The sequence below is a fragment of the Chrysemys picta genome, chromosome 4 (assembly GCF_011386835.1).
Source record: "Chrysemys picta bellii isolate R12L10 chromosome 4, ASM1138683v2, whole genome shotgun sequence".
Classification (NCBI taxonomy): Eukaryota; Metazoa; Chordata; order Testudines; family Emydidae; genus Chrysemys; species Chrysemys picta.
This window is the reverse complement of record NC_088794.1, coordinates 21102468-21130092: the sequence shown is the minus strand read 5'-3', so window position 1 is coordinate 21130092 and position 27625 is coordinate 21102468. Positions and strand designations below refer to the sequence as shown.

At 52.8% G+C, this 27625-nt stretch overlaps 1 protein-coding gene across 5 annotated transcripts in view; it reads left to right on the top strand.

Moving 5' to 3' along the window:
• Nucleotides 1-27625, top strand: part of ATP2B4 (ATPase plasma membrane Ca2+ transporting 4) — a 103863-nt gene that overhangs the window by 61701 nt on the left and 14537 nt on the right. For 3 of the 5 annotated variants that reach the window (XM_008173756.4, XM_008173758.4, XM_024110320.3), the window contains exons 5-20: nt 136-261; nt 998-1123; nt 4428-4463; nt 6959-7120; nt 7829-8043; nt 8765-9007; nt 10000-10241; nt 11252-11486; nt 13547-13726; nt 14732-14819; nt 15478-15584; nt 18967-19158; nt 19438-19651; nt 21480-21691; nt 22957-23064; nt 23638-23820. In XM_008173756.4, coding sequence (XP_008171978.2) covers nt 136-261; nt 998-1123; nt 4428-4463; nt 6959-7120; nt 7829-8043; nt 8765-9007; nt 10000-10241; nt 11252-11486; nt 13547-13726; nt 14732-14819; nt 15478-15584; nt 18967-19158; nt 19438-19651; nt 21480-21691; nt 22957-23064; nt 23638-23820 — 2669 coding nt within the window. The remainder of the gene's footprint in view (nt 1-135; nt 262-997; nt 1124-4427; nt 4464-6958; nt 7121-7828; nt 8044-8764; nt 9008-9999; nt 10242-11251; nt 11487-13546; nt 13727-14731; nt 14820-15477; nt 15585-18966; nt 19159-19437; nt 19652-21479; nt 21692-22956; nt 23065-23637; nt 23821-27625) is intronic. The other 2 variants (XM_008173757.4, XM_008173759.4) reach the window with 1 other exon arrangement.

The following is a 27625-nucleotide window of genomic DNA, read 5'->3' as shown; positions in this document are numbered from 1 at the left end:
CTTGGGATTCTGGGTAATCTCCCTGGCATCAGGAATTCTTCAGGCCTTGCCTCCCCAGCCGCAGACCAAGAAAAGGGTAGGAGGAGCTTTGTGTCGGGCACAGACTGGCCTGTAACATGTTCCCTCCTCTCTCAGGTGATCTGCTGCCCTCGGATGGGATCCTGATCCAAGGCAATGATCTGAAGATTGACGAGAGCTCTCTGACTGGGGAGTCGGACCACGTCAAGAAATCAGTGGATAAAGACCCCATGCTGCTTTCCGGTGAGGCCACCAGACGTGACCTGTGACCCAAGCCCTTCGCGCTAGGGCTGGAAACCCCAGCCAGCTGCCCAGCCTCTGGCTGCTTTGGGGTTCGGCAGGATTCATGTTCAGACGACCCAGTGCTGGTACCCTCCCAATGCCGGCACAAGTTAGACCAGGTTCTGAGTGCCCATCCTGGAGCATGGGCAGCAGGAGATGGCTAGATCCCTTCTGCCCATTTGTGGTCCTGGTACAGCATAGAGTGGCCCCTCAGCTACTGAACAGACCAAGAATGGTCTTTGTGGATGACCAGCCTTGGAGGGCGAATCCCCTTCCAGAGCAGGGGCAGCAGCAGAACAAGCTTCTGTTGCCCATTGCTCCCTGCCAGTGTGCTTCACCCCTGTCCTGGAGGGGTTTCTGTAGTGTGGAGGCATGCAGCTACTATGTGGGTTGGGGTCAGTATAAGAATCTAGCTAGACTGACCGTTGTGATGGCGATGCCTGTCCCATGGGAACCTGGAATGAGATCCACTTAACTTAAAACGAGGCTCTGAGCAGCCGTCATTCAAGCAATAACTTTGGGTCTCGGTTGCCCTGAGCCAGATTTGAACTGGTGACCCAGAAGCAACAGGCTCTGTACCCCATCCCCCTGAGTCAGATAGTTTGTCTTGTTAAAATAGTCAGGAAGTTGACTGTTAACGTTGTCTCTTCCTGGCTCATGTTTTCCCTTCCCCTCGGTGCTTCATTCCCCTGGCCAGGTACCCATGTGATGGAGGGCTCTGGACGGATGTTAGTCACAGCTGTGGGCATCAACTCGCAAACTGGAATCATCTTCACTCTTCTGGGCGTGGGAGATGGGGAGGAGGAGAAGAAGGTGAAGAAAGGTAAGGAGATCTCTGGGAGCCCAGCTCTTTCCTTCTGGGATGCAGTGAGCTGTGTCCATGGCTGACAGCTGAGGGGGAACACGCAGGCCCGTTTAGTGTGAGTGGCTGAGCTGGGCCTGTCAAGCCTTAAGAGATGAAACTGGGGGAATCCCACTTTTGACACCATCAGGTCATGATGCAGCGAATGCAGGGAGCATGCAGCATGAGAAGGCCCCTTCCATGCTTGGGGACCTCGGGGCACTGCCTGGGTTCCCCTTCCAGTGTCTCCTTTGTGACGCACCATCCACCGCTCTGTCTTCATCCAGCCGCAGCTCGGGAGCTTGTGGGAGCAGGGCTTCAGAGGCAGAAAGGGCGTGGCTCTGGAGTTGCTATCAGAGCCGGCTTTGGCAAGGAGGCTGGTGATGGGGTTACTATTACTCCAGCCCCATGGCAGGAGGGGATTGATAGCTGAAATGATCCATGTCCTTCAGACAGTCCAGCACCCGAGGGCTTCACCAGCAGCTTCTTTCTTTCTCTCTCCATTTGTTTTCTCTCTCTCTTTTTCATCCAAAGACATACTCCCCAGCCCCAAGGGTTGACCTGGCAGTGTGGGGGTGGGGAAGGACGGCTAGGAGGACTTGCTTTGCTCCGCAGTCTTGACATCCTCAGATGGTAGGAGTTTGTGCAGGGAAAGGGTCACTCCTGGCTCTCTGACTTTGGTGGGTGGGGAAGTGCTCCTTCAGACCCCCCCTCCCAACATCGCATTAGGCTATTGCGAACCTTGAACTCATTCCCATCCCAGCCACCCATTTTCCCCAGGAAAATGCTGTGGGGCCTTGCGGTTAGAGGGTTCAGCCCTTTGCTCTGTCCACTCACTGGCTCCAGGTCGCTCATAAGCCCCTTGCAGTGGTGTGAGCTACAGCGCTAGGCTGATCCCCGTGCTGCTGTCTGAATCCCTGGTGTTCTGAAGGCCGACTGCACTCTGGGGGGGAGCCCCTGTGTGTGTGTGTGTGTGTGTGTGTGTGTGTGTGTGTGTGTGTGTGTGTGCCCACAGGGTCGGGCACATCTTGTCAGGCTGCATCGCTCACCTACGCAGCCCCGACTGTGGCAGAATCCAAACACCGCCCTGCCACCACTCCGATGTCTTGCTGCTTATTCCACCCACTCCGCCCCGATCCCTACCCATCACAGATGGCTCAGAACCGTGGAGCCTCCTTTCTGAGGCTCCGAGATGATCCAGCCACTCCCCACTCGCTTTGGGGTTTACAGGGTGCTCAAAAGAGCCCGGAGCTCATTTTGTGGGGGGCTTGCGATGCAGCGTCGTGGCATAATGGCCTTTGCGGCAGCATATCTCCATGCAGGCAATTCATAGCCCTGCCAAGCTGATTGGGCCAAGACTTGGCTTTGGGTCCATAGGCAAAGCATCACTGTGCTTTGGGGGAGCCCCATCTTCGGAGCTCGGGTCTATGGGGAGAGTGGCAGGGCTCTCACATAGACAGTCCAAAACTCCTCCCACTCCCCACCTTCTGATTATTTATTTTGTATTGTTTGTCCTGCCTCAGGACAAGTGACTCTGCTGGCCAATGGCTAGAGGAGGCTGGGCACAAAATGGGGCTGGAGGGTTGAGCTGGAAGGAGAAGCCTGTGGGTGCATTGTGCCCTTGTACTTACATTGCAATCTGCTAGGCAATGACACTCGAGCCCCCTGGGCTTTGCCGCCAAACAGAAACCAGACAGGGAGTCAGATCCTCAGCTGGTGTAAATCAGTTTAGGTCTATGGGAGTCCATGGATCAACACCAATGTACACTAGCTAAGGATTCCAGCTTCTGAAAGTGTGTCTGGTGTTTCCTTGCTCCCTAGAGCAAGTAGAGGCCAGGGTGTAAGTGGCAGAAGGTATGTGGCTTATCAAAGCAGCCCAATGCTCCCTCGTGCGCGGTCCACAGAACAGGCTTTTGTGCTCTCGATCCGCTTTGGCAAACCATCCGGGGATTAGTAAAAGGGACCGGATGATGGGCTCTCCGCCGTCTCCCCTACAGAATGGCTGCTAATGGACAGTGCTTGTCAGAAGGATTAAGGAGGACAAGGCAGAGTGAGTGGAGAGGCAGCCGTTCATCTCCCGTCCCGCTAGCCAGACAATCCTGTATCTCTCATCTCCAGAGAATCACTCCTCTTGCTCAGGGAGTAGTCTTCTGTCTCGCTTTTGAAGCTGTTCCCTCTGTCTCAGGAAGTGGCGCCCAACTTCTTATTTATTCTGCTTCCTGAATGTCGGTTGGCATTTCCCCTGTCCCGGGCTGTAGCGTTTGCTGACCGTGCTTGACATCCGGTGCTGTCCCCAGATGTTGAAAGCAGGGGATGGGTGGGCCGAGGGTGTTGTCTTTCGGGGCCCATTTCTCTCCATATCACTGGGCGGGGGATTGTCTGGATAAATAGTCCAACTTTAGACCCACCAGGCAAAGCCCCTCCGTCCTGCAATGCAGATTTGTTCCCAACAGCTCTTGGCTTCTTGTTACTGTGTGTATCACAGTAGCACCCAGGGACCGTAGTCCTAGTCAGGGTCCCATTGTGCTCGGAGTTGTGCATTCACAAAACAGAGACAATTCCTGCCCCAAAGAGCTTCCAAATGAAGTCTAAGATTGTTTCATTGTTACTTGTATTGTGGTAATCCGGATGGGTTGTCTGAGCTGGAGCAGTTTTTAGATGAACAGGAACTACGGGCTTGATGCAGAAATCAGCATGTGGATGTCTGGCCATTGTTCTGCAGTTTCAATGATCACAACGCAGGCCCCAGCTGAGATCAGGTTCCCTTTGTATTAGGTGCTGTACAAACACAGACAACCCCACTCATGACAAGCTCATACACTAAAGAGATGAGACCACAGGTGGAAGAAGTGAAGTAGTATTTTCTCCATTTCAGATTGGAAATTGAGGCACAGGGAGATGGAAGTGACTTGCCCAAGGTGTCACGGAGTCTGTGGCAGAGCAGGGAGCTGAGCCCAGAGCTCCTGAGTCTGACCCCAGTGCCTTACCCACGAGACCAGCCTTCCTCTGGCAGAGACTTCCCCTGCCCTGTGGCTAAATGCTCCTTCCAGCAGCAGGGAGAGGAGGGTTGAGACCTGGCAGGAGAAATCCCCATTGGCTTTTATGGGTGGGCGGCACCTTTGATCTCCTGAGTCCTGGCCAGTTACACGGAGCCCAGCAGCTGTGTGGGAATCCTGCTGTGTGAGTGCCTGTGTAGAGAGCACCCAGGGTGTGTCCTGCCTGCAGGGACGTTAATGTCGAGAACCGTGTGCTCAGCACTCCACCCTTTTTCTCTTTGTCTGAACAGGTAAAAAAGCAGGAGCCCCTGAAAATCGCAACAAAGGTAACCAGCCTCTCCATCCTTTGAACCAGCACCACACTAACTACCAAGCATTCCTCCTTCCTTCTTCCCATGAGTCTGTGCTCTTCGCCGCTGCAGCGGGAATCTCGCCTTGTTGTCCCAGAAGAGGGTGTAACAGTCCCCACAGTGCTAACCTCCACACTTCCTTTACCCCGACCCCCAACCATCCTGTCCAACTAGGGGCCAGCCTCAGATCCCAGGTCTGTGCTGCTGGAGTTGCAGCGCCCTCTGCTGTCAGCCTAGGGTTCTGATGGCAGGGGTTTGGGTTTTTTTCCCCCCACCACCATTGGTGCTGTGAGGGGGGGATGATGGTTCTTCCTGTGCCCCATGCGGCGGCCTGGCCTCTTCTGGGAGGAAGACAAACAACAGCACATTGAGATCTGTGGGGCAGGAAAAGTGGGAGAGTGGAAGGGGGAAGTCCCATTGTTCAGGGAGGCTTAACATCAGCCTAGACATAGACCGTTGGGACCAAATCTGCCCTGGATGGTTCTGCCCTGTCTCTGATCTGGGATATCAGTTTCTACTGCCACTTTGTACCAGCAGGAAATTGACCACGTGGGATTGTTCTACAGCACAGCAGCTAGTGGTTCCTCCCTCCATTGTTCCTGGATGAATGGGGACATGGAATCTAGTGAGGAGAGTGCTCCATGGCAAATGGGGTGGTGGGGATGGGGTTTTAGTCTAGGAGCATGAAGTGCTGCTCCCCTCCTCCAAGTTTGGAACTGGATCAGTGGTGGGTTTGGCCTGTGAAACTGTTACACCCTGTTCTTCTCATGGCCTTTTTGAATCAAAGTGAGCGTCTACTCCTCCAGTATGTTTCTCACAGTGTTCTTTCCAGGCTGTGTAGAGGAAGCCCATTTCTGCACCTGTCTGTTTCTCCACCTCTCTCTCTCTCTCTCTCTCTCTCTCTCTCTCCTCTCTCAGCAGTTTACGTTTCCTTCCTTCCAATCTGACATGTTGGGTTGTTTTGGGTTTGTGGGTGTTCTGGTTTTGTTCCCTCCTCCCCCCATTTCTGTTCTGTCTGAAAGTCCTAACCATGGAGGTCACAATTTTGGAGCAACCGTGAGTTCTTCAGAATCCATAACACTTCGGTAGTGGAGGCTAGAAAGGGGAATCTGCTCTGAAACAGTTGGAGCCGTATGTGAACCACGGCTTGTCTGAGTTGTTTGGATTTTTTTTTTAAACCCAAGAACAAGAACTGAGATGAAGCAAATAACTTCCATTATTTTTGTGGGGTTTTACACACACACACACACACACACACACACACACACACACACCTTCCTGTTTCATTGGTGCTCTTTGGGTTCAAATACTCACAAGTGTAGGCCGGCGTGGCTCTATAGACCTATGGGGGAGCTATATCTGGCAGCACCATCTGAGGATTTGGCCTTTTTATGTCTTAAGGATCCTAAAGAAATTTTGGGGCTGGATCCCAGAGGGCTGAGGGTAAAGGAGCCGGTTCACTCCGCCGCATTAATGAGTCAGTCTCCACCCCCAATCCTTAAACTTCCCTCCCCTCCATTCCACCCCCTCGAATGCTGTCTGCGTAAAGTGACTCCCGCTGAGCTTCCATGAAGGCATTAGCGAGATCATCCTTGGCACGTGTATAGAACAGGGGAGCTGAGGAAAGGAAATAGTGACAATGAGTTCCACAAGCTATCTCCTGGAGGCGAAGTGCTTAGCAGGATTCCAGAAAGTACAGGACATGCATATGGATGTTAATTATCTGGAGTTATAAAATTTAGGATTAAAGATGACCAAGTGTTTTTGAAGGGATCTAAATCGTCATGCTTCAGGGCATCAAGCAGTCTCCACTGGGGGTTAGGAGGAAACTTTAATGTATTCCATAATGCCCTACTGTAGGGGTTCCTGCACCTTCCTCCGAAGTAGCATGTGCTGCTGGCCACTGTGGGCGAGAGGATCCTGGATTATCCTATAATCCGATCCAGCCTGGCCATTCTGATGCTCCTGTATTCAAAGGGCTTTACAAACACTTAGTGAATTAAGTCTCCTAACACAACCATGTAAGGTAAGTATCGTCAGCTGTATTTCACAGATGGGTAAACTGAGGCACAAGGCAGTGAAGGTGCCCAAGACCACCCAATCAGGGTCACTGGCAGAGCTGGGAATAGAACCCAGGAGTCCCATACCCTACTAAGGCTGTCCTTCCTCCCTAGTGTAGTCAAGTAGAGAAGTTTTTTCCTTACCTGGGAAGAGGGGTTGGGAGGGCAAGTGAGCAGATCCCACGAGCTGTTCCAGGCACTTGCCCTATGGGGCGGTGGGGCAGGCTCCCTGGGACGGTGTAGGCTTTAACCTTTAGTGTTTGCCTGTGTGGGCCAGGGGAGTCTTTTTTGCTCTAGGTTTCTCTCTCTCTCTCTCTCTCTCCCTCCTCCATCTCTGTCAATGGCGTCAAAAGCTTTCCCCTGCTGCCCCTCCCACTCACCCACTGTGTCTCTTTTGCCCCCGGGGTGTAGCTAAAACTCAGGATGGCGTGGCCCTGGAGATCCAGCCCCTGAAGAGCCAGGAAGGGGTGGAGAATGAGGATAAGGAGAAGAAGAAGGTGAAGGTCCCGAAGAAGGAGAAATCGGTGCTGCAAGGGAAGCTCACCCGTCTGGCGGTGCAGATTGGGAAGGCAGGTGAGCCTGGATGAGGTGGATCTCGGCTCTCGGACAGCTCCACACTGGGCTCCTCCGCTGTGATGTAGTAGTGGCAGGATGTTCCACTAGATGTATTGGCTGTGACCGTGAGGGACAGACAGCGCTGGTTAGAGACTGGCATGGTGTGAGACGGTCCCTCAACTGGCTCCGCTGCTACCCCTCAGTCCTAACCTGCAGCACGTCCTGCTATTCCATCCTTGGATCCCCACACTCAGCTTTGGTGATGCCCCTTCATCTCACCAGTCCCCCCTGCTATTGCTGGCTTGGGGACTCCCCAGGCCTATCTCTGCTCATGCCCCTCAGTCCTGAACTCCAGCTCTCCCCTGCCATAGTCTAGTCCTAGGTCTCCACATAGCTCTGCTAATGCACCTCCATTTTCACCTGCAGCCCCTTGGCTAGTCCAGCCCTGGGAGTCCATGGGATCAGAGACCCTGCTGTGAACACACTGAAATGCCGAGGCAGGTTTAGGTGTGGATGGACGCACAGACAAAGAGCCCTCAGGGCTCATTCTGCACAGGTCACTTCAGCAGGGTTCAAGGCCCGGGGAAGCAGAGCTCCAAGAAACTCCTGTCAGCGTGGCTTTCCCATCTTGATCCCCAGCCTAGGAGTGTTGGGGGAGTGCCTATTGCTGGGAGGTGGGGGCATCGCTACAGGTCCCGTTGGCCTCTCACCTGTCTCCTCCCCTAGGACTGATCATGTCGGCCATCACGGTCATCATCCTGGTGCTGTACTTTGTGATCGACACCTTCGCGATGCAGCGCAGGCCCTGGCTGGCGGAGTGCACCCCCATCTACATCCAGTACTTTGTCAAGTTCTTCATCATTGGTGTCACTGTGCTGGTGGTGGCCGTGCCTGAGGGCCTGCCTCTGGCTGTTACCATCTCCCTGGCCTACTCAGTCAAGGTGAGGCCACAGCCTGGGCGGGGAACGGTGGGGTGACTGTGTTCACCATGAGGGCAGGGATTGTTCCCCCTCACCAGAGGGCTGGGGCTGGGGGAGTGTTGTGCGGAGGACAGTAGTGAGTGCCCATCTTCACCAAGGCGTATAGAGGGAACGCTATGTTCTCGATGGCTAGAAGGGCTTTGGTGGGGCGGAGTGCAGCTGGGGGTGGCTCTCCTCCCCACAGGAAGGCCGGGAGCGGAGGAGGCAGAGGCCTGTTTTTTCCCATCTGTTGTGCAGTGAGGCCAGCGCTGGGCCGTGTTAGCTGCTGGGTGGGGAAAGGGACTCTCAATTGCTCCGCTGCTATTCCCCTGCCCAGCGTCCTCTTCTCCCAAACAAACCCTCTCTTCCCCTCGTTCTAAGTAAGCCAGGAGCCTGGCCCAGCACTGCTGGGGACACACGTGGCAATAGTGCTTCCTGCCAAGCCAGCGGAGAGCCCCAGAGTGGAGCTGGGAGGGCACGCTGGTGTTATGCTGGCCCTACAGAGATGGCATCCCTCGTTGAGGTGACGTTGAGTGCAGCAGCCCACGGCCCCCCAGTTCCTCTGTGTTCCCAGTGCCCTTGGCTCCAGAATCTGCCTGCCTGTGGGGTGCGAAGCATGGCTGTGCGCCCTGTGAAGACACAGGTGGGGAGAAGCCTACCTGCCTCTTAACGCTTTCACTGCCTGTCTTGTGCCCTGCTGCAGAAAATGATGAAGGACAACAACCTGGTGAGGCACCTGGATGCCTGCGAGACCATGGGCAACGCTACGGCCATCTGCTCGGACAAGACGGGCACGCTCACCATGAACCGCATGACCGTGGTGCAGGCCTACGTGGGCGACACCCATTATCGGCAGATCCCCGACCCTGAAGCCATCCTGCCCAAGGTCTTGGACCTCATCGTCAATGGCGTCGCCATCAACTCAGCCTACACGTCAAAGATCCTGGTGAGTTGTCCTTCCTCTGCTACTCTGACAGCACTGCTTCTAGCCCCTCCCAGAGCTCAGGTGGCTGGCGACCATCCAAAGGAACAGCACAGGGAAAACACGGGGCTGTGATAGGATATGGGGGATGGGGTGTAAGATCTACTCCCTGGTGAACAAGGGTTTAAGAGCAGCTTAGCACCCTTTGTGTCCTCTACAGAGCTGGTCAGAGGATCTAGTTCAAATAGGCATGAATGGCCCCTGTTATGCAGGAGGTCGGACTAGATCGGGGTAGGCAACCTATGACACACATGCCAAAGGCAGCACGCAGGCTGATTTTCAGTGGCACTCACACTGCCTAGGTACTGGCCACCGGTCCGAGGGCCTCTGCATTTTAATTTAATTTTAAATAAAGCTTCTTAAACATTTTAAAAACCTTATTTACTTTACATACAATAGTTTAGTTATATATTATAAACTTATAGAAAGAGACCTAAAAACATTCAAATGTATTACTGGCACACAAAACTTTAAATCAGAGTGAATAAATGAAGACTCGTCACACCACTTCTGAAAGATTGCCGACCCCTGGACTAGATGATCAATGGTCCATTTTCCCCTTAGAATCTGTGACTTTCCGTCACCTTGCACGGGCCTTTACACTGATGCGGTGATATGTGATGGCGCGTGCAGAGAGTCTGAAACAATGGGCCAGGTCCTCAGCCGGGGTTTACACCTCTTAGTGCTCCGGGGCTGGGGTTGACCTCAGTGGCGCTATCCTGATTTGCACTAGCCAAGGATCCAGCCCCAGGGCTCTAAGAAGTGGAATCTACTCCCATTCATCTTGGTGCGTTAACTCTGGACCCTGTTGATCACAATCTAAAAAATTCAACATCCATTCTGTCCCTGCAGATCAGACTTCCAACTCCTCCCCCTTCCCCATCTCAGTGGGCCTGGCCGGGAAGATTTTATTGACTTTTATTCCCCCCTTTCTGCCCACTTTGGGAACTTCTTAGCCACCAGAAAAGGAAGGGGGTCTCCCGCGGCAAGTGGGAAACAAGACGGAGTGCTCCCTGCTGGGCTTCGTCCTGGATTTGAAGCAAGACTACCAGGTGGTTCGGAACGAGGTGCCAGAGGAGAAGCTCTACAAGGTCTACACCTTCAACTCGGTGCGCAAATCCATGAGCACGGTCTTGAAAAACCCGGACGGCAGCTTCCGCATGTACAGCAAAGGGGCCTCTGAGATCATCCTACGCAAGTAACTACCCTCCCCTCCTACGTTGCTGAGTAAGCCATTCCCCTGTTGGAGCCACTAGTGGTGCTTCTGAATGCAAGTTCTCCAGCTGTGCTCCACAGGCCACTGATGGTCTGGAGAGTCCTTCCCAGAATGAACCCAGCATTGGGGGGGCATTGCAGTGGGGAGGGGAGATATGTGAGCGATCTCTCATGTGAGCATACCTGCAGAACAGAGAATAATAATCCCTAGTTCTTCTATAGCACTTTTCTTTTTTCCATCTGTAGATCTCGAGCACTTTACAAAGGTGATCAGTATGATTATCCCCATTTTACAGATTGGGGAAACTGAAGCCCAGAGAGAGGTGACTGGATTGGTCACCAAGCAGACTGGGAATAGAACCCTAGTCTCCCAAGTCCTGGTCCAGTGCACTATCCACTAGGACACACTGCCTCTGGGAAAGCTTCAGGTAGCACCTAGTGAGGTGAAAGGTTCTCTGCCATCTTTGAGCCTGCATGGGGCAAATAGAAGAGCATTGCCCCATACAAGACAGCCCTGTGGCTTCATCCTCAGTTGCCTGGTATAAAATACAATATGTTAATCGGGGCTCAAGCGGAACCTCTTGGGAGGGAGCTGGACATATTTGCTGTGTAATTATTTTGTCACTTCTACTGCTGCCTTTGCTCTCCTGGCAGCCAAAATGTCATGCAAGAAGCTGCGGTGGTGCCTGCAGCCAGGTAGTGCCATACATCAGGTAGGGAGTGTGTTCCAGAGAGATTCCCAGCCCAGCTTTGCAGCCCAGAGAATCTAGGCTGGTTCAGGGAAGGAAGCATCCACCTCTTTCTTTCTGTGGGCTCACCTGAAAACTCTTGGGGTTCATGCCTAACGGACAGATGAGGGGCTTGCTAAATCTCTGTGGCACAGTCTCTTCTGCTGTGTGGTTGAGGGCTGGGAGGCTTGTGCCTCTCTCTCTAGTTCGTCTGCAGATGCCAAGCCGTCTCTCCGTTAACTTCTGAAACCTCTGCCGTGTGCAGGTGCACAAAGATCCTGGACAAGAACGGGGACCTGCGGGTGTTCAAGGTGAAGGACCGGGATGAGATGGTGAAGAAGGTGATTGAGCCGATGGCGTGCCAGGGGCTGCGCACCATCTGCCTGGCCTTCCGCGACTTCCCTGCCGACGCCGAGCCTAACTGGGACAGCGAGAACGAGATCGTGTCTGACCTGGCCTGTATCACCGTGGTCGGCATAGAGGACCCTGTCCGGCCAGAGGTACCACAATGCCACCTTGACACGGGCCGTTCGGCTGCTTTGCTGGCTGTGCGTCCCTTCCCCACCCCGCTGCGGGCATGAGCTCTGTGCCTCTTGGTACACCGCTGCTGTGGGGTGATGAGTGAGGTGGCTGGAGCATCCGCACCCCACAGAGATGTTTTGCAGTGTGCCATGCATTGTCTCCCCCGTTCCCTGTGCCATGTGAGTGCCTATTCCTGAGGTGCCCTCACTCTATGCCACTATTTGGAGCGCCTGGGGTGTGCACTTCCCTCCCTTGCCTGTATACCAGGCGCCGGTGGCAGGCGTATCCCCGCAAAGGCATCTTGGTCCGTGCCAAGTGTCTGGGCGCGAGCGCTTCTCCAGTGCCAATGTCCAGGGGAAGGGTGTGTTGCCAGAGGTTGCAGAGAAGCCAGGCGGAGAGTGCCACAGGTGAAAGGTTAACGGGGGGGGGAGAGGGGGGACTGATTTGCTGCCCCCTAGGGTGGGAGAGTACCTTTTTACAGGAACCTGCTTTCCCCAGCGACGCCCACCCACTCCTTTCCCCCCTGTTCTTTCTCACTGCTCGCCTGGGGGTGACAGACAGATCCCTGGGTTAACGCAATAAGCAGTCCCATGCCTGCCTCTTGATTACATTTTGGAGCCTGCCTCGCTCTCGTCTTTCCCTAATTAGACGTTGAAGTATCTGGGCTCGGGAATCGCATTACAGATGCCCAGTCTGCACCGGCTCTGGAGGCCATGATTCAATTTGCTGATTTCTCAGTAATGTTTACACACACACACCACACACACACTACCCCTGCTCAGGCTTGTTGTGTCTGAGATAAACCCATGGGCGCAGCGATGTGCTGCTGCAATCAGAGAGGCCAGGCCAGGAGAGGGCTGGGCTGCTGTCAACATGCCATCCTGCAGAGTAGGAGAAATAAAACGTCCCACGTCTTGATTGGATTGCTCATCCGTACCTCAGCACCGGAGGTTCCTGAGCGCTGTGGCATTGTGTGGAGGAGACAATGAGGTTACGTCTCCCTGGGGGCAGTAGAGGAACGGCACCACAGCCAATTCCAGGAATGGCTCTGAACAGACCTCCTAGAACCGTGGAGAGAACGAGCTACTTGGTTCAGAACTGCTCAGCCAGCGCCTCCTACACCGAGCTTAGAAGTGAGCCGGCTCCTGCCAAACTCTCAGTAACTTGAGTCCCCTGTGCGCAGCCTGGTACGATGGGGTTCCAGTGCTTCTCTGTTCTTCTAAAGTGCCCTTCGCCACAGCGTCTGGGCTCCATAGACCCGAGTCGCCATGCCCCGCCTCCCTGCTCCTGTGGAGCAAGATGGAGACTCTCCGCCCTGCCCTCGAGTTAGCCGCCGCCTGGTTCTTGACTCCAGGGGGCTAGTGCCGAATCAGCCACCCCATGGGCTTGGAGGACAAGGTATAGAAGCAGGACTTTGGTCCTTCCTGATCTCTAGTTCTTGGGGATTACTCTATCTGGGGCCGTCCTCCCAGGCTGCCCTGAGCCTTCCACCCTACGCAGCATCCCTCTGCGTGATCCTGCTGTCAGTGGCCGGCCCAGCCCAGCGGTCTACTGGGACCAAATGAGGCCTGAATTCACCAAAACTCGAACGAACCTCCTGCTCCAATGCCCTCAAAACATCTCTCAGGCCCACCCTGGGCTCCTTGATCTTCATCCCCTGGACCTTCTCCCTGGATGGGCTCTTCCCAGCTCCCTCGCACACCCAACTTTCCCAGACGCTGCTCTTCAATTTGCCTTGGCTCGCTGCTGGCCAGGATTCCAGCAATCCTGCCTTAATCTGCCCCTCATTCCCAGGGAGGCCTCCTGCTGCATCACAGCTGCTAGCATGTCCCTTGTAGGCCAGCGTTTCTGTGCCAGTGCCCGTTACCCCCATCCCCCCATTCATGCTGTCCAGGTGGGGCTCCTTGAGTCTGTCTGACCCTATGGGTTTGTTTTTCCCCAGCTCCTCTTTTTTCCGGTTGTCTCTCTTCCCCCTCCTCCCCCTGGCTGTCTCTTTCCCACAGTGTCTCTCTCTCTCTCTCTCTGACCTTGCCCTTAGGTGCCAGAGGCCATCGTGAAGTGCCAGCGTGCTGGCATCACCGTCCGCATGGTGACAGGTGACAACATCAACACCGCCCGCGCCATCGCTACCAAGTGCGGCATCCTGCTGCCCGGGGAGGACTTCCTGTGCATGGAGGGCAAGGAGTTCAACCGGCTCATCCGGAATGAGAAGGGAGAGGTAGGAATACAGATAAGGGACCCTGCCTCTGTATGAGTCACTCAGGGGCCCTGGGCAATGGACTCCAGGGGCATCTTCAGAAGCGTAGCCTGCTGACAAAGGGTGCTGTTAGCTCCGAACCGTAGACCTGGAAGTGCAGCATATGGAGGTAGCCTCTTGCTCCTGCCTAATACGTGGCCTCTTGGACCAAAACTGAGCTGGATCTAGCTGGGTTTTTAATGCTTTGGGTGCTTGTCATGGAGAGCTGTCAGCTCAGCTAACATCAGCTGGGGCTCCTAGCCAGCTTGGCCAGGGATCAGTGACCCCTGGAGGACGCCTGGGCTCTAGACATGCCGTGGGAGAAACAGTTGAGTTGAGGTGAAGGGAACATCCAGTTCTCACTCCCCATCCTGCCCGACCGAATGATCCTTTGCTCTCAATAGAGCTGGACAAAATTTTTCAGTGACTAGTTTATTCACTGAAAAATGCCGTTTCAGGTTGACCGAAACTGTTCAAGAGTTTGGGTCAAATTCCGCCTATCATTTCAGCTGGAGGGAAAAAAGGAGGGAAACTTTTTGGAAAAAGTCGAACTATATCTCTATCTCGATATAACGCTGTTCTCGGGAGCCAAAAAATCTTACCGCATTATAGGTGAAACCGCGTTATATCGAACTTGCTTTGATCCGCCGGAGTGCGCAGCCCCGCCCCCCGGAGCACTGCTTTACCGCGTTATATCCGAATTCTTGTTATATCGGCTCGCGTTATATCGGGGTAGCGGTGTATTTTAATTGGATATTTTTGCTAAATGAACCGTTTTGTCTTCGTGTTTTCAAATCGAGCTAGGGGAAAAAAACTCCACACCCGAAAACTAAACTAAACCTTTTGGACCCACACTGAATAGTTTGTTTTTCAGTTTTTCTTTTCGGCCAGCGAATCGAGTAATCAATGATTCACTCGGCTCCAGTTTTCAAACGCCTGCCTGGCCAGGTGACCGACTCAACGTCTCTCTCTTGGTTGGTCCTGCAGGTGGAGCAAGAGCAGCTGGATAAAGTCTGGCCCAAGCTGCGAGTCCTGGCCCGTTCCTCCCCCACGGATAAGCATACGCTTGTGAAAGGTAAGGGCAATTGGAGAGCCAGCACACATGCTCCTGCACAAATGCCCACAAGGTACGAAACATCGAGCCAGGACTCCTGTGTTCTTTTTCCAGCTCTGCCATTGACTCACTGTGACTTAGAGCAAGATGCTTTTTTCCCCTATCGTCCCTTGTGCCTCACATTTTTTTTTCCCCATCTGTATAACAAGGCTAATTGGTGCTGATCATCTTCCTAGGGGGGCAGTAAGGCTTAAGGACTGAGATCCTTGCAGGGAAGGTGATCTGGAAGGGTGAAGTATCAGCAGTATCCTGCCGGAGGTGCTGGGGGTGCAGCTGCACCCCCTGGCTTGAAGTGGTTTCCTTCATATACAGGGTTGATAGTTTGGTTCAATGGCTCTCAGCACCCCCCCACCCCCCAATATAAATAGTTCCAGCACCCTTGCCAGAAGAGATGCTGGATGAGTCTTAAAACAGTGCCTGTCCCCAAGGAGAGAGGCAGCCCGGCAATATTCAGTGGCTGACAGGTGTCCGCATTAAGAGAAGACATGCCACTGTTGTATCGTTGCCACTTCGTGCAGATCTAATGATTCCCAGGCCAACTGCTACCCAGTGCAGCTCCATCTGTGCAAGGAGCCCATGCTGGGGCCTGTTTCCTTTGAACCCTGTGTCTGTGTTTCAGGAATTATTGACAGCACTGTCGGAGAGCGGCGGCAGGTGGTGGCCGTGACTGGGGATGGGACCAATGATGGCCCAGCCTTGAAGAAAGCTGATGTTGGCTTTGCTATGGTATGGAAGAACAAGGGTCTTTCTCTGTGTGCTGCATTGTTAGGAAACATCCTATGGATTTGAAGAGGAATGGAAACCTTTATGTGGTATAGGAATCACTCAAAGGCTCACAGGATGTAATACAAGAGATCATTTTAATCATCCTATAGAATTTTATCCCTGCTATAAAATTCTCTATTAAATTCCATAGGATGGTTACAAAACTATCACCTCCCTGCAAAATTTTTGATTAAGTGCTATAGGATTTTTGCCACAAGGGTCCTGGAAAATATCCCATGCTGAGAAACAATCCTCTTATCCTGGCTTAAAGACAGACCCTCCCTCCTTTTACGTTCTTAAAGGGATATTGTCAGATTAAGAATCATGGCCTTAACTTTCAAACGTGGCTGCTGAAAGCTAATGTCCTAAACCCATACATAGGCACCTAAATAAACAGCCTGGTTTTCATATATGATAGGGACAATGGTAGGTGCAGATGTTCAGCACCTCTGCAAATCAGCCACATGTATTTAGGAGCCTGACTTAAAGGACCCAGGCCTGGAGTTACTGACCCAAACTTAAAATAAACAGCCCCAGATCTTTCTTATCTTTATGATTAATGCATTCGCTTATTTACCCAGAAAGAATTTGAAAATCTAGTTCACTCTTTGCTGTTAACTCTGTTTGCCTACTTTTTTGCATTTCTGGTCATTTTCCCTTGTTTGTAGTCAGTTTTATGTTCAGGTTCTGGTACACTAGCATAAGGCCGCAATGTTTGGGTTGCAGCCACTACAGAGGAATGTATGTATGTTTAAACAAATTCCTTTTCAAATTTTTTTAAACAAAGATCTGTTGGAAGCCATTTTGCAGGCCTTGGATTTTAAAGGGTTTGCAGTCCCATTTAATCCTCCAGAGCCCCTGCAACATCGACATTTTCTCTTTCTCTCACTCATTGATTTAGTCCAAGCAATGGACTTGATCGCTGGCTAAAACTAAGGTCTTGAATCTGCATGCTGGACACGGGAGTTCCACAACTGGAGAGGTGACTGGATCGGGTGCTGAAATCTGGTGACCCGTCCTTTTGGGGCTGAATGTTGTGCTGAGAATTGAAAAGAAGGACTGTCCTGCTGCAGTCTGGGGATAGACTTTCCCACAGGAACAGGAAACTAAGGGCCCTTTACTGCATCTCTCTGACTATGGACTCTGGAGACTGGGAAACAAACAACATGGTCAAAATTCAGTTTCACGTTTGCCCTCCTACCAAAACCAGGGAATTCACAGCTAGGGACAGAATCTCCCAATACCCAGGCTCAACAGGACCCAGCAGGAGAACATTAGGGAAAATGGTTAAGCGGCTCCCACTTAACACATCTCCTGGCAATGGCAGCATTTCTGCAAACTGAGCACCGTCTAGTGCCCACTACTGATTACTGCAGCCTGATCACTTTTAAATGTCCATTGTATAGTGCCTTAGATGTATGTGGCACTTTGCAAAACAAACAGAGGGAGTCTGTGCCCCAGAGAGATAGCAGTGGGCACAGGGGTCCACCTCCGTTTGGTGCTTATTGCCGGATTACAGCCTAAATTAAGACCAGAGGAGCAGGGGGAAGTGACAAACACAGGGGAGAGTAATCCTCCGAGACCTTTACCAGCAAATGAACTATATTGGGTGCAATTTTGGGGGGAAGCCCATCTATTCCTTTGGAGCTCCCTACCAGAGAGAGAGAGAGCACTTCTGAATCCCAGCGGTCTCTGTTTGTATGAATGTTTAGCAAAAAGGATGGAGGGGAAACAGCTATTTTTAAGCCACTTTGTGTGGCTATTAGCCATAGCATTAACCTCCGAAGGCCCACAAGCCTCCTGCTAGGGCAGCAGCATGCCAAGGGCTCGAGGAGGGAGTCACAAGATGGTTCAATATTCTATGCACTCACCACTGTAAAGCCCCAGTTTGGAGGCAAATCAACCCTAAAGCAAATGCTTCTGTTCCTTTACTGAGGTGTAACAGCAGGCAGCATGACCCAGTGTTGAGGACACAGTCCTGGGATGAGAGAGCCCAGCGTTCTGTTCCAACTCTGCCTCTGACCTGCGTGACCTTCCGCGAGTTACATCCCCTCCCGTGTACCTCATTTTGCTCCTCCGTAAGATGGGGGCGATGCCACTGAGCTGCCTTTGTCTAACGCTTTGCGATCCACAGATGGAAAGCGTTTGCATGCTCAGCAGTATTGTTACTACTATTGCTGTCTGCTCCCTTTCAGCACTCTGTGTAGTAAGAGATGCTGGCAGGGGATCCACCACCAGAATTGACAGCCTGCTGTTCCCACATGGGAAGGAAGGTGCTTGGTGCATGGGACGTAGGAAGCTGTTCCAAGCATAGAGGGTGTCCTGTAAAGATGGAGGCGGGCCTAGTCTGATCTGGATCCAAACCTCCAAGGCTTGTCGGCGTTGTGAGACAGGCCTGTCTCTGGAAAGAAGCAGAGCACTGGTGTGGGGAGATGGACAGTTTGCCCAGTGACCCCCAACTATACATATAAAACGATGGGTCTAAATTAGCTGTTACCACTCAAGAAAGACATCTTGGAGTCATTGTGAATAGTTCTCTGAAACCATCCACTCAATGTGCAGCAGCAGTCAAAAAAGCAAACAATGTTGGGAATCCTTAAGAAAGGGATAGATGATAAAACAGAAAATATCATATTGCCCTTATATAAATCCAAGGTACGCCTGCATCTTGAATACTGCGTGCAGATGTCGTCGCCCCATCTCAAAATAGCTATATTGGAATTAGAAAAGGTTCAGAAAAAGGCAACAAAAATGATTAGGGGTACGGAATGGCTGCCGTATGAGGAGAGAGTAATAAGACTGGGACTTTTCAACTTGGAAAAGAGACGACTAAGGGGGGATATGATTGAGGTCTATAAAATCATGACTGGCGTGGAGAAAGTAAATAAGGAAGTGTTATTGACTCCTTCTCATAACACAAGAACTAGGGGTCATCAAATGAAATTAATAGGCAGAGGGTTTAAAACAAACAAAAGAGTATTTTTTTCACACAACGCACAGCCAACCTGTGGAGCTCCTTGCCAGAGGATGTTGTGAAGGCCAAGACTATAACAGGGTTCCAAAAAGAAGTAGATAAGTTCATGGAGGACAGATCCATCAATGGCTATTAGCCAAGATGGGCAGGGATAGTGTCTCTAGCCTCTGTTTGCCAGAAGCTGGGAATGGGCGACAGGATGGATCAGTTGATTACCTGTTCTGCTCATTCCCTCTGAGGCACCTTGCACTGGCCACTGGCAGAAGGCAGGATGTTGGGCTAGATGGGTCTTTGGTCTGACCCAGTATGGCCGATCTTATGTTCTTATGACTCATTGCCACCCTCTTCTCCACTCTGTTTCCCCTCAAGGGCATCGCAGGCACGGACGTGGCCAAAGAGGCTTCAGACATCATCCTGACAGACGACAACTTCACCAGCATCGTCAAGGCAGTGATGTGGGGCCGCAACGTATATGACAGCATCTCCAAGTTCCTGCAGTTCCAGCTGACCGTCAACGTGGTGGCGGTCATTGTCGCTTTCACAGGGGCCTGCATCACACAGGTAGGGAGGCTTGGGGAGCAACCTAGTGCTTAGAACTGGATGGGGCTTGAAGCCAGGAATCCTTGGTTTGGCTGCTGACTCACCATGAGACCTAGGGCAAATCATTTAATCTCTGTCAAATGGGGGGATACTGATATTTTGTGATGGGAGGATTGTGGTTAAAATAATCATGGCAAAGTGTCCGGTGAGGAGCCACAGAACGGCAAAGGCAGTGGTGGTGGTTTTATGTATTGAGTGAAGAGACCACGTTCTCCATGGGGGATTCTTCTCCCTCTGCAGGACTCTCCGCTGAAGGCCGTCCAGATGCTGTGGGTGAACTTGATCATGGACACCTTTGCGTCCTTAGCCCTTGCCACAGAGCCCCCCTCAGAGTCCCTGCTGCTGCGTCGGCCGTACGGCCGCAACAAGCCCCTGATCTCCCGCACCATGATGAAGAACATCCTGGGGCACGCGGTGTACCAGCTCACCATCATCTTCACGCTGCTCTTTGCAGGTGAGTCTGAGGCCATAGGGGAGGGAGAACCTCCACACCAGCCACCCCCTCTGCCTCTAAACCAGTGAGGTGTAAATCCAGGCAGGCTGCTATCTAATCAAGCTGGGCATGTGCCCACCTACAGTGACCCCAGTTCAGTGAATCACATTGTCTGCACCAGAATCTACTAGGTGCAGAGCTCACACTGTATCCAAGGAAGTGGCTCCTTTCAGCTCTCTACTAAGTAAAGGGTTAATGAAATGAACACTTTTTTTTTTTTTGCTGCTGGAGATGGATTGGCTCCCGGGATTCGTAATGGCCCATAGGACCTTAAAAGTCTAGGTCAGTCGTTCAGTTCTGGCCCTGCTCTGCAGCGACTGCAAGTGGCTGCTGGGTGGGACTCGGTCTAATTCCAAGAGAGTCAGCATCCACAACACAAACCGCAGCTACTGCCTGTTCTAAATGGCCTCCCTCCTTGGCCGCCTCAGCACGTAGGCCGAGAACCCAATGGGCGCTCAGCTCCCCGAGGTGGCAGCTTCATGTCGGGGACGGCAGAGGGCAGCATGAGGTGGGGGAAGGAAGCTGCTGCTGATGATCCTCTTGGGACGAAGGGAGGACATGGCTATCTCTGGCTGCCTGTCCGGCATTAAATTCCCATCTGCTTAAAGACCTCCAGTGCCTCTGGCAGGGCCCAACGCGGGGACATATCCTCGCAGATGTCTGAATGGGCTCTGCCTGGCTTATCCATGATGCCCTGCACTTTGCTGGTGCCCTCGGTCATGCTGAGACGGGCATCTGTTTCTCCACATTCCCTTAGTCCATCCCCCCGTGTTTCCATAATCAAGCTCCTCCTGCAATTAGAAAGCCAAAGTGGGGGAAGGTCCTATCTTTTATTGGACCAACTTCTGTTGGGGAGAGAGATGCTTTCAAGCTACACAGAGCTCTTCTTCAGGGCTGGGAAACTGACTCGGGCTATGTCTACAGTATATCACTCACAACGCACTTTTGGTGAAGACTCTCTAAGCCAACGGGGGAGAGCTCTCCAGTCAGCTTAATGACTCCTGCCTCCATAAGAGACGGTAGCTATGGGAGAAGTTCTCCTGCCGACTGCGCTGTCTGCACCGGTGCACATCACTCAGAGGTGTGTATTATTCACACCCCGAGCGACATAAATTATACCGAAGAAATCTGTAGTGTACACATAGCCTCAGCGTCCCTGCTAAATTTGAGGTGGAACAGATTGTTTAGCATAAGTAGTTAACACATTTCAAGGGACCATTCAAGGTGAAGTGGCCTGTTTATGACTGGAGGGATATAGGGTGGAGAAGGAGGGGGTGGGGGGAAATAGCTGGGCAGAGGGGGGGGTGTCAGTGGGTTACAGATTGTTGGCATATGCCATAAATTCAGTGTTTCTATTCTGTCCATGATTTTTAGTGTCTAGCAGAGTAGTGAACTTAAACACACAGGCTCTTCTTTTCAAGGTGTTGTGCAGGTTTCCTTTGAGGACGAGGACCGATACAGTGATCGCTTTGTGAAAAGTGGTCACCCACAGGTGATGTAGTGTTATCGTTTTCCTGTGTGAGTTCATTTGAGAGTGTAGTGATGGTCTGGTGTCACCTACACAGTTGCTATTGGAGCATTTAGTGCACTGGGTGAGGTGATAGGCATGTGTAGGAACCATGGGCTGATAAAAGGTATTACCTCCCCTTGCTTTGTCTCTCTCTAATCGTGGGACCAACACGGTTGCAACAACCCTGCTCGTCCTGCAGTGTTGGTTCAAATTCCAGGTTACGCGTGAAGGGGCAGGGAAAAGACGCACAAACTTTCTCTTTCACCTCCTGTCTGGTAGGCGAGAAGTTCTTTGATATTGACAGTGGCCGGAACACGCCGCTGCACTCGCCGCCCTCTGAACACTACACCATTGTCTTCAACACCTTCGTCATGATGCAGCTGTTCAACGAGATCAACGCTCGCAAGATTCATGGCGAGAGGAACGTCTTTGATGCCATCTTCCGGAATCCCATCTTCTGCACGGTGGTGCTGGGAACCTTTGCTGCCCAGGTAACAGCAACGGGCACTGAGAGCAGCGTGGGTGCGTGTGGATGAGAGATAGGTAGTGCGTACTGAAGAGAGGAAGGATGGGGATCTCAGGAGAGTGGGGTTTGATTCTCTGCTCTGCCACAGACACCCTTTGTGACCTTGGGCAAGTTTCTTAGCCTCTGTGTGCCTCAGTTCCCCACCTGTAAATGGAGATAATAGTCCTTCCTTACCTTGCAGGGTGTTGCAAGGATAATTGCATTAATGCTTATGAGCTCCTCCGATACTACGGTGATAGAGCTAGAAATGACCTTGAAAACTGGGAAACTTACCTGGCTGGAGGAGTCTGTCTGCTCCCTACCACTACAGCCTCATAGGCACAGCAAGGGCCAGTCCTTTGGTTTCCCTTTGTTCTTTACCCGGCTCCCAAGAGCCAGAACCCAGATGCTGACCTGGATGAGCACACAGAGTTTCCATTCTGTTGCTCTGGGGTTTGGCGTTTTACAGCTCTGAATTGCACATCCTGTACAAGCCGCTGCCTGGGATGTTAATTTGGTCCTTTTTTCAGTAAAAACGCTTGGCGTGTGCCTAGTTAAGCCTGCCACTCCCTTTTGAGATGGGGAAAATTTGAGTGGCTGGGTGCGTGGCGCAGAAGCCTCATCTCGCAGCATCTGGGGAGCTCTGCTGCAAAGAGCATTTATTGTAGAGCGGGTTTCCAGAGCTGTCCAGACAATGCCCTTTGCTCGGTGTCGCGACACTGGGATATGAGAGGATAAAGCACAAGGAGAGGGAAGTTGTTGTGGTTTCTTTGACCCTTTTTTGGGTCTGAATGAGATACCTGCTCCAATATACTGGCCTGACCCGGGTGCAAACTGGAACGAGATTAGGAGAACTAGTCAAAATCTTCCTATGGTGAAAATTTTTTCCCGGTGAGAAACAGCCTTTTATGTAAATGTCAGTTTTTGTTTTGAAATTTTCCGGTTTTTCAATGAAAACCAGTTGCTGAAAACTTTTTTTTTTTTTTTTTTAATGGAAGTGATGTGGCATAGCAAAACTGAACGTTTTCAAGGGGCAAATACTTAATTTCCCTTCAGATGCCTTTGGTGGGAAATTCTTAGCATTTTCCAGCCCCCCAAGTTGTAGCTTTGCTGTCGTGCACCCAGTGACACTGAAAACATCCTGAACCGGCCGCTTGAGGAGGAAGAGACTCCCAAATGCCACGAGACCTCTCTGACTGCGTGTCCCCTCTAACAGCCCCGCGACGTGTGCTCTTCTCTCCTGCGCTGCAGATCCTCATCGTGGAGTTTGGTGGGAAGCCGTTCAGCTGCTCCGGGCTCACCTTGAGCCAGTGGCTCTGGTGCATCTTTATCGGTGTTGGAGAGCTACTTTGGGGCCAGGTGAGGGCTGGGCTGATGACCCCACCCCCGCTGTGTATTTCCAAACCCACCGCCCCCGATGGAAACATCTTATCACTCTGCATGGACACGTGTATAATACTTCGTCCTGCCACGAGTGCAGGGGACTGGACTAGATGATCTCTCGAGGTCCCTTCCAGTCTTATGATTCTATGTATTCAGGAGTTAAAGCCCCCCTCTTCTCCCTACCCCCCCCCCCCCCCAAGCATAGCTTGCTTCCTTTTGCTAAAAACAGAGGGAGAGCTCTCCGTCCTCTGGCTGGTGCTGTGAGACGAACATCTTCTCTTCCCCCGCCCCACTCCTCCTCCTCCCTCATAAATATCCTGGGGGAGTTGGAGGGAGTGCTGCTCTAGGCTGGCAGATGAGGGCTCTCCCTCTTTTTAACTACTGCCTTGTGAGCAGCTCAGAGCCACAGGCGAGCCAGCCTGAGCAATACTGATGGGGGGACTCTTGGGGGATGGGGAGCAAAGATGTCGCGTCCCTGGGATGAGGAAGCAGCTCCATTGGTACAGATGATGGCGAGGGATTAACCCATGGGTCCCCGTGTCTCTGTAGCTGATCTGCAGTGTTCCGACCAGCCAGCTGAAGTTCCTGAAGGAAGCCGGACACGGTACCACCAAGGAGGATATTCCAGAGGAGGACCTGCCGGAGGACATGGATGAGATTGACCATGCTGAAATGGAGCTGCGGCGGGGGCAGATTCTGTGGTTCAGGGGCCTCAACAGGATACAGACTCAGGTATCGTGTTGGGCACTGAGGTGCCACTTCCTGTTCTCCCAGGGGCCCTGGCCGAAGTGATCTAGGGCCCTCCTGTTACCTGTGCAGCTCCTTGTGGCCACCGTAACACTTCAGCCCCTCCAGGGTCTAGAATTCCCACTGCCAGTGGCTTTCTGGGTTAACGCCGATCAGCGAGCCAGGCCTGTGGGCATGCACTGCTGCTTAGCCGCGTGTGCACAGCATGCCTGCTTCCCAGTGGGGCCGGGGCTACAATGAGAGTAGGGGTTGTAGCTACGGTGGGGAGGGATCTTCAAAGCTGTGGGGGGAGGGACTCAGAGCTGCATGGCCCTCGGTGTTAACGGGGCTTGGGCAGGTGACCATGTAACCGTAGATGGTGCAGCTGGATGGATATTATTCAGCCTTTTTCTAAGCATCGTCTGCAGGATTGCTGCTCCCCTAGTGGGAAGTAACTGCTGGGCAGCCTTAGCCAAGCCCTGATGAAAGATCCTGCTCTAGGAACGCCCGTCTACCTGCATTCGGGATGGAGTTGAATACGCTGCGGGAGATGGGGCATTTAGCACCCAGGTTCTCTCCTTGTTTCTACGTTGCAGGTGTGTGAATCCCATTCGATAGGGATCAGAGCTCCACCCCTTTCCCTTCCCCACCTGTCCTCTTCCCATTGACTTCAGTGGCCTTTGGATTGAGCCGTTTCAACCCCAAGGCTCAAGATGAGGACAGCAGCCCCAGCTCAGCAGAGAGCCAGGCTGGTTTAGTTTGGTGGAGTAGCAGAGCTGCTTGTTGGGACTTGCCACTCTTGAATTCCCATCTCGGAAGTTGGGGGTCTTCCTTGCCAGCTGAATGCCCACTGGCCTCGGTCAGCTGTTGCACAAGAATTATAGGCTGAGCCGGAGGCGTGTTGGCTTTCACCTCGCTGGAGCCAACACGGTCTCTTGCGAAGGCGGCCAGAGCACCGTGGTGGTGGCCCGGACCACGGTGACTTTTCACACTCCCTCCCCCTTGGTTTTATTTATCTTCTTCCCTGCTGCTCCCCCAGTCTCCTGATAAGTCCCCGCTCGTGGGTCCTCTCTTCTTTATCTACTGTCCCTCGTGCTGTAGCTACAAGGGAAGGAGAATTGTATGAGGAAAAGAAGCCTGGTTTTGGTTTCTTTAATAGTTTTTCCATTGCAGTTTTAAAAACCTCACTGACGGTTTTTTTTTTTATTGTTTTTGCCGAAGAGCATATTTGTCCTTGGGACCCTCCTCTGCTTTTTCCCCCTGAAAGGAAGCGTCTCATCCTGAAGAATACACCATGCACATGAGCTGCTCACATTTCTCTACCAGCCGTTCCCTTCTCAATATTTCTCTTGTTAACGGTCCTCTCCCTGCCTCCAGAGCCCCCTCTACTTCATGCTGATGGAGGCTTTCTCTGTCCCTCTCACCTCCTGCCCCACACTGGGAAGGTACAAGGCTGGGGGTGAAGAGGCGGGCGGCAAAGGCCAAAGTGAGGAATGCCATGCCCAATCACTTGCAAGCTCCTGAAGCATGCTCCCAGCACTGCCAGCCCCTTTCAACGGGCTCTCCTCCTTGCTTTCCTGGCTCAAATGCCGTGCTAGGAAGCTCGTGAATTCAGCGTGGATGTGAGGAACAGTGAATCCCCGCTCTTCTACAAGTGGCAAGTTCATTCCATCTCCTCGTCTCCTCTGGGTATTTCCCTTGTGTTGGCCCGTCTGTTCTTCCCCTACCCTCCGGCGTCCTGGCTGCAGATTGGGCAGTTGCCTAATAACATGAGACGTCCGGCTGGGAATAGCAGCCCCTTGAGGGAGGCCCAGCATCTGTCGACCTGGAGCATCGCCATTGCTCTGGCTCCAGCTAAACAAGTCTTGGGGGGGGGAGGGGGTGGAATTTGATAGTCTGAAAGTGTCTTCCTCAAAGGCCTCTGGGAAACTTACCTGGCTGGAGGAGTCTGTCTGCTCCCTACCACTACAGCCTCATAGGCACAGCAAGGGCCAGTCCTTCGGTTTCCCTTTGCTCTTTACCCGGTTCCCAGGAGCCAGAACCCAGTGATGAGACACAAGGGGGAAGGGAGTTATTGAAGGGAGTGGGATAACGGCTGAGCTGCCTTTGGTTATTGTCACACATTTATTTTTCCTTCCCAACTCTTCTGCCTTTGTCAAAACCCTGCTTTACCAGAGCAGGTTCTGAGGGGCTGCGGATGCTTCCCTCTGGCGTCTGAGTCCGGTGGGAATTTCAAAGTGAAATTCCTCCGGGGGGCGGGGTCATTTGGGTGGGAGCTCTGGGCAATATCTGCAAGGCAGAGTAAGTCCATGTGTGGCACATGGGAAATATGATAAACCCAAGAAAAAATGTCTCCTGAGACCCATATCTGCCAGGCTATATCCTCCTGGCTTTGTACAGTGGTTTCTTCTTCCCTACCCAAAGCAAGCAAACACCCCCACCTCATGTTCACCTTTTCTTTCCACCACAAAGGCTACTAGAGGTTTCTGAATGTGAAGATACCAATCTGACCACCTCCACTCCTCCTGCCTGGGGACCCTGCCAGAGTTACCATCCAATTGTTAAATGTACAAGGGATAAGGAAGGAGCCATGTTGTTTTGCATGTTTCAGAATCATGCAACACACTTGGAATGAGAATTTTAGGGTGGCTGCATTTCAAAGAAATGAGGGAAAGAGGGGGCTGGGGGCACTTCATGGAATGGAGGTGCCGAGATGAGGCCTCAGTATTCTTGTGCACGTTGGATTCGTGAAGCTTGGTCACTGTTTCAGTGCAGGTTCCCCCTTCCATAACAGTGGCCAACCAGCAAAAGGTCCCTAAGTCCATTGGACTGGGAGATGTGCCCACATGGGATTCGCATACAATAGGGTTACCATTCGTCCGGATTCCCCCGGACATGTCCAGCTTTTTCGGGTTAAAAATAGCGTCCGGGGGGAATTTGTCAATGTCCGGACTTCCCCTCCTCCCCCCTCCCATGCAGAGCGTGCGCGCGCTTACAAAGCAGCCGGTGCTCCAAAAGCCAGAGCCAGAGCCCTGCTTGCACTTCCCCCTCCTCCCTCCTGAAACTTGACACCACTCCCCTCCTCTCCCTCCCTCCCTCCCTGCACTCACAGATCACCGGCCATTCGCCTGGAGCTCTGAGCCTGCTGCCCTCCCCCGCTGTCGAGCGTGCTAGGGGGCCGGGGGCCAGAGAAGCGGCAGGGAGGTTGGGGGGGGGGGTAATCAAGAGACAGGGAGCAGGGGGGAGGGTTGAATGGGTCAGGGAGTTCGGGGGGGGGCTGTCTGGGGGTTGGGGGTGTAAGGTTTTGGGTAGTCAGGGTACAGGTGGGGGGGTCTCAGGAGGGGGCAGTTAGGGGACAAGGAGCGGGGGGGGTGTTTGGGAGTTCTGGGGGGGGCTGTCTGGGGGTTGGGGGTGTAAGGTTTTGGGCAGTCAGGGTACAGGTGGGGGGGTGTCTCAGGAGGGGGCAGTTAGGGGACAAGGAACAGGGAGGCTTAGGTAGGGGGTGGGGTTCTGGGGGGCAGTTAGGAGCAGGGGTCCCAGGAGGGGGCAGTCAGGGGACAAGGAGCGGGGGGGGGAGTTCGGGGCGGACTTTCTGGGGGAGGGTGGATAAGGTTTTGGGCAGTCAGGGTACAGGTAGGGGGTAGGGTCCTGGGGGGCAGTTAGGGAGAGGGGTCTTAGGAAGGGGCAGTTAGGGGATAAGGAACAGGGAGGCTTAGGTAGGGGGTGGGGTTCTGGAGGGCAGTTAGGAGCAGGGGTCCCAGGAGGGGGCAGTCAGGGGACAGGGAGCAGAGGGGTTTAGATGGGTCAGGAG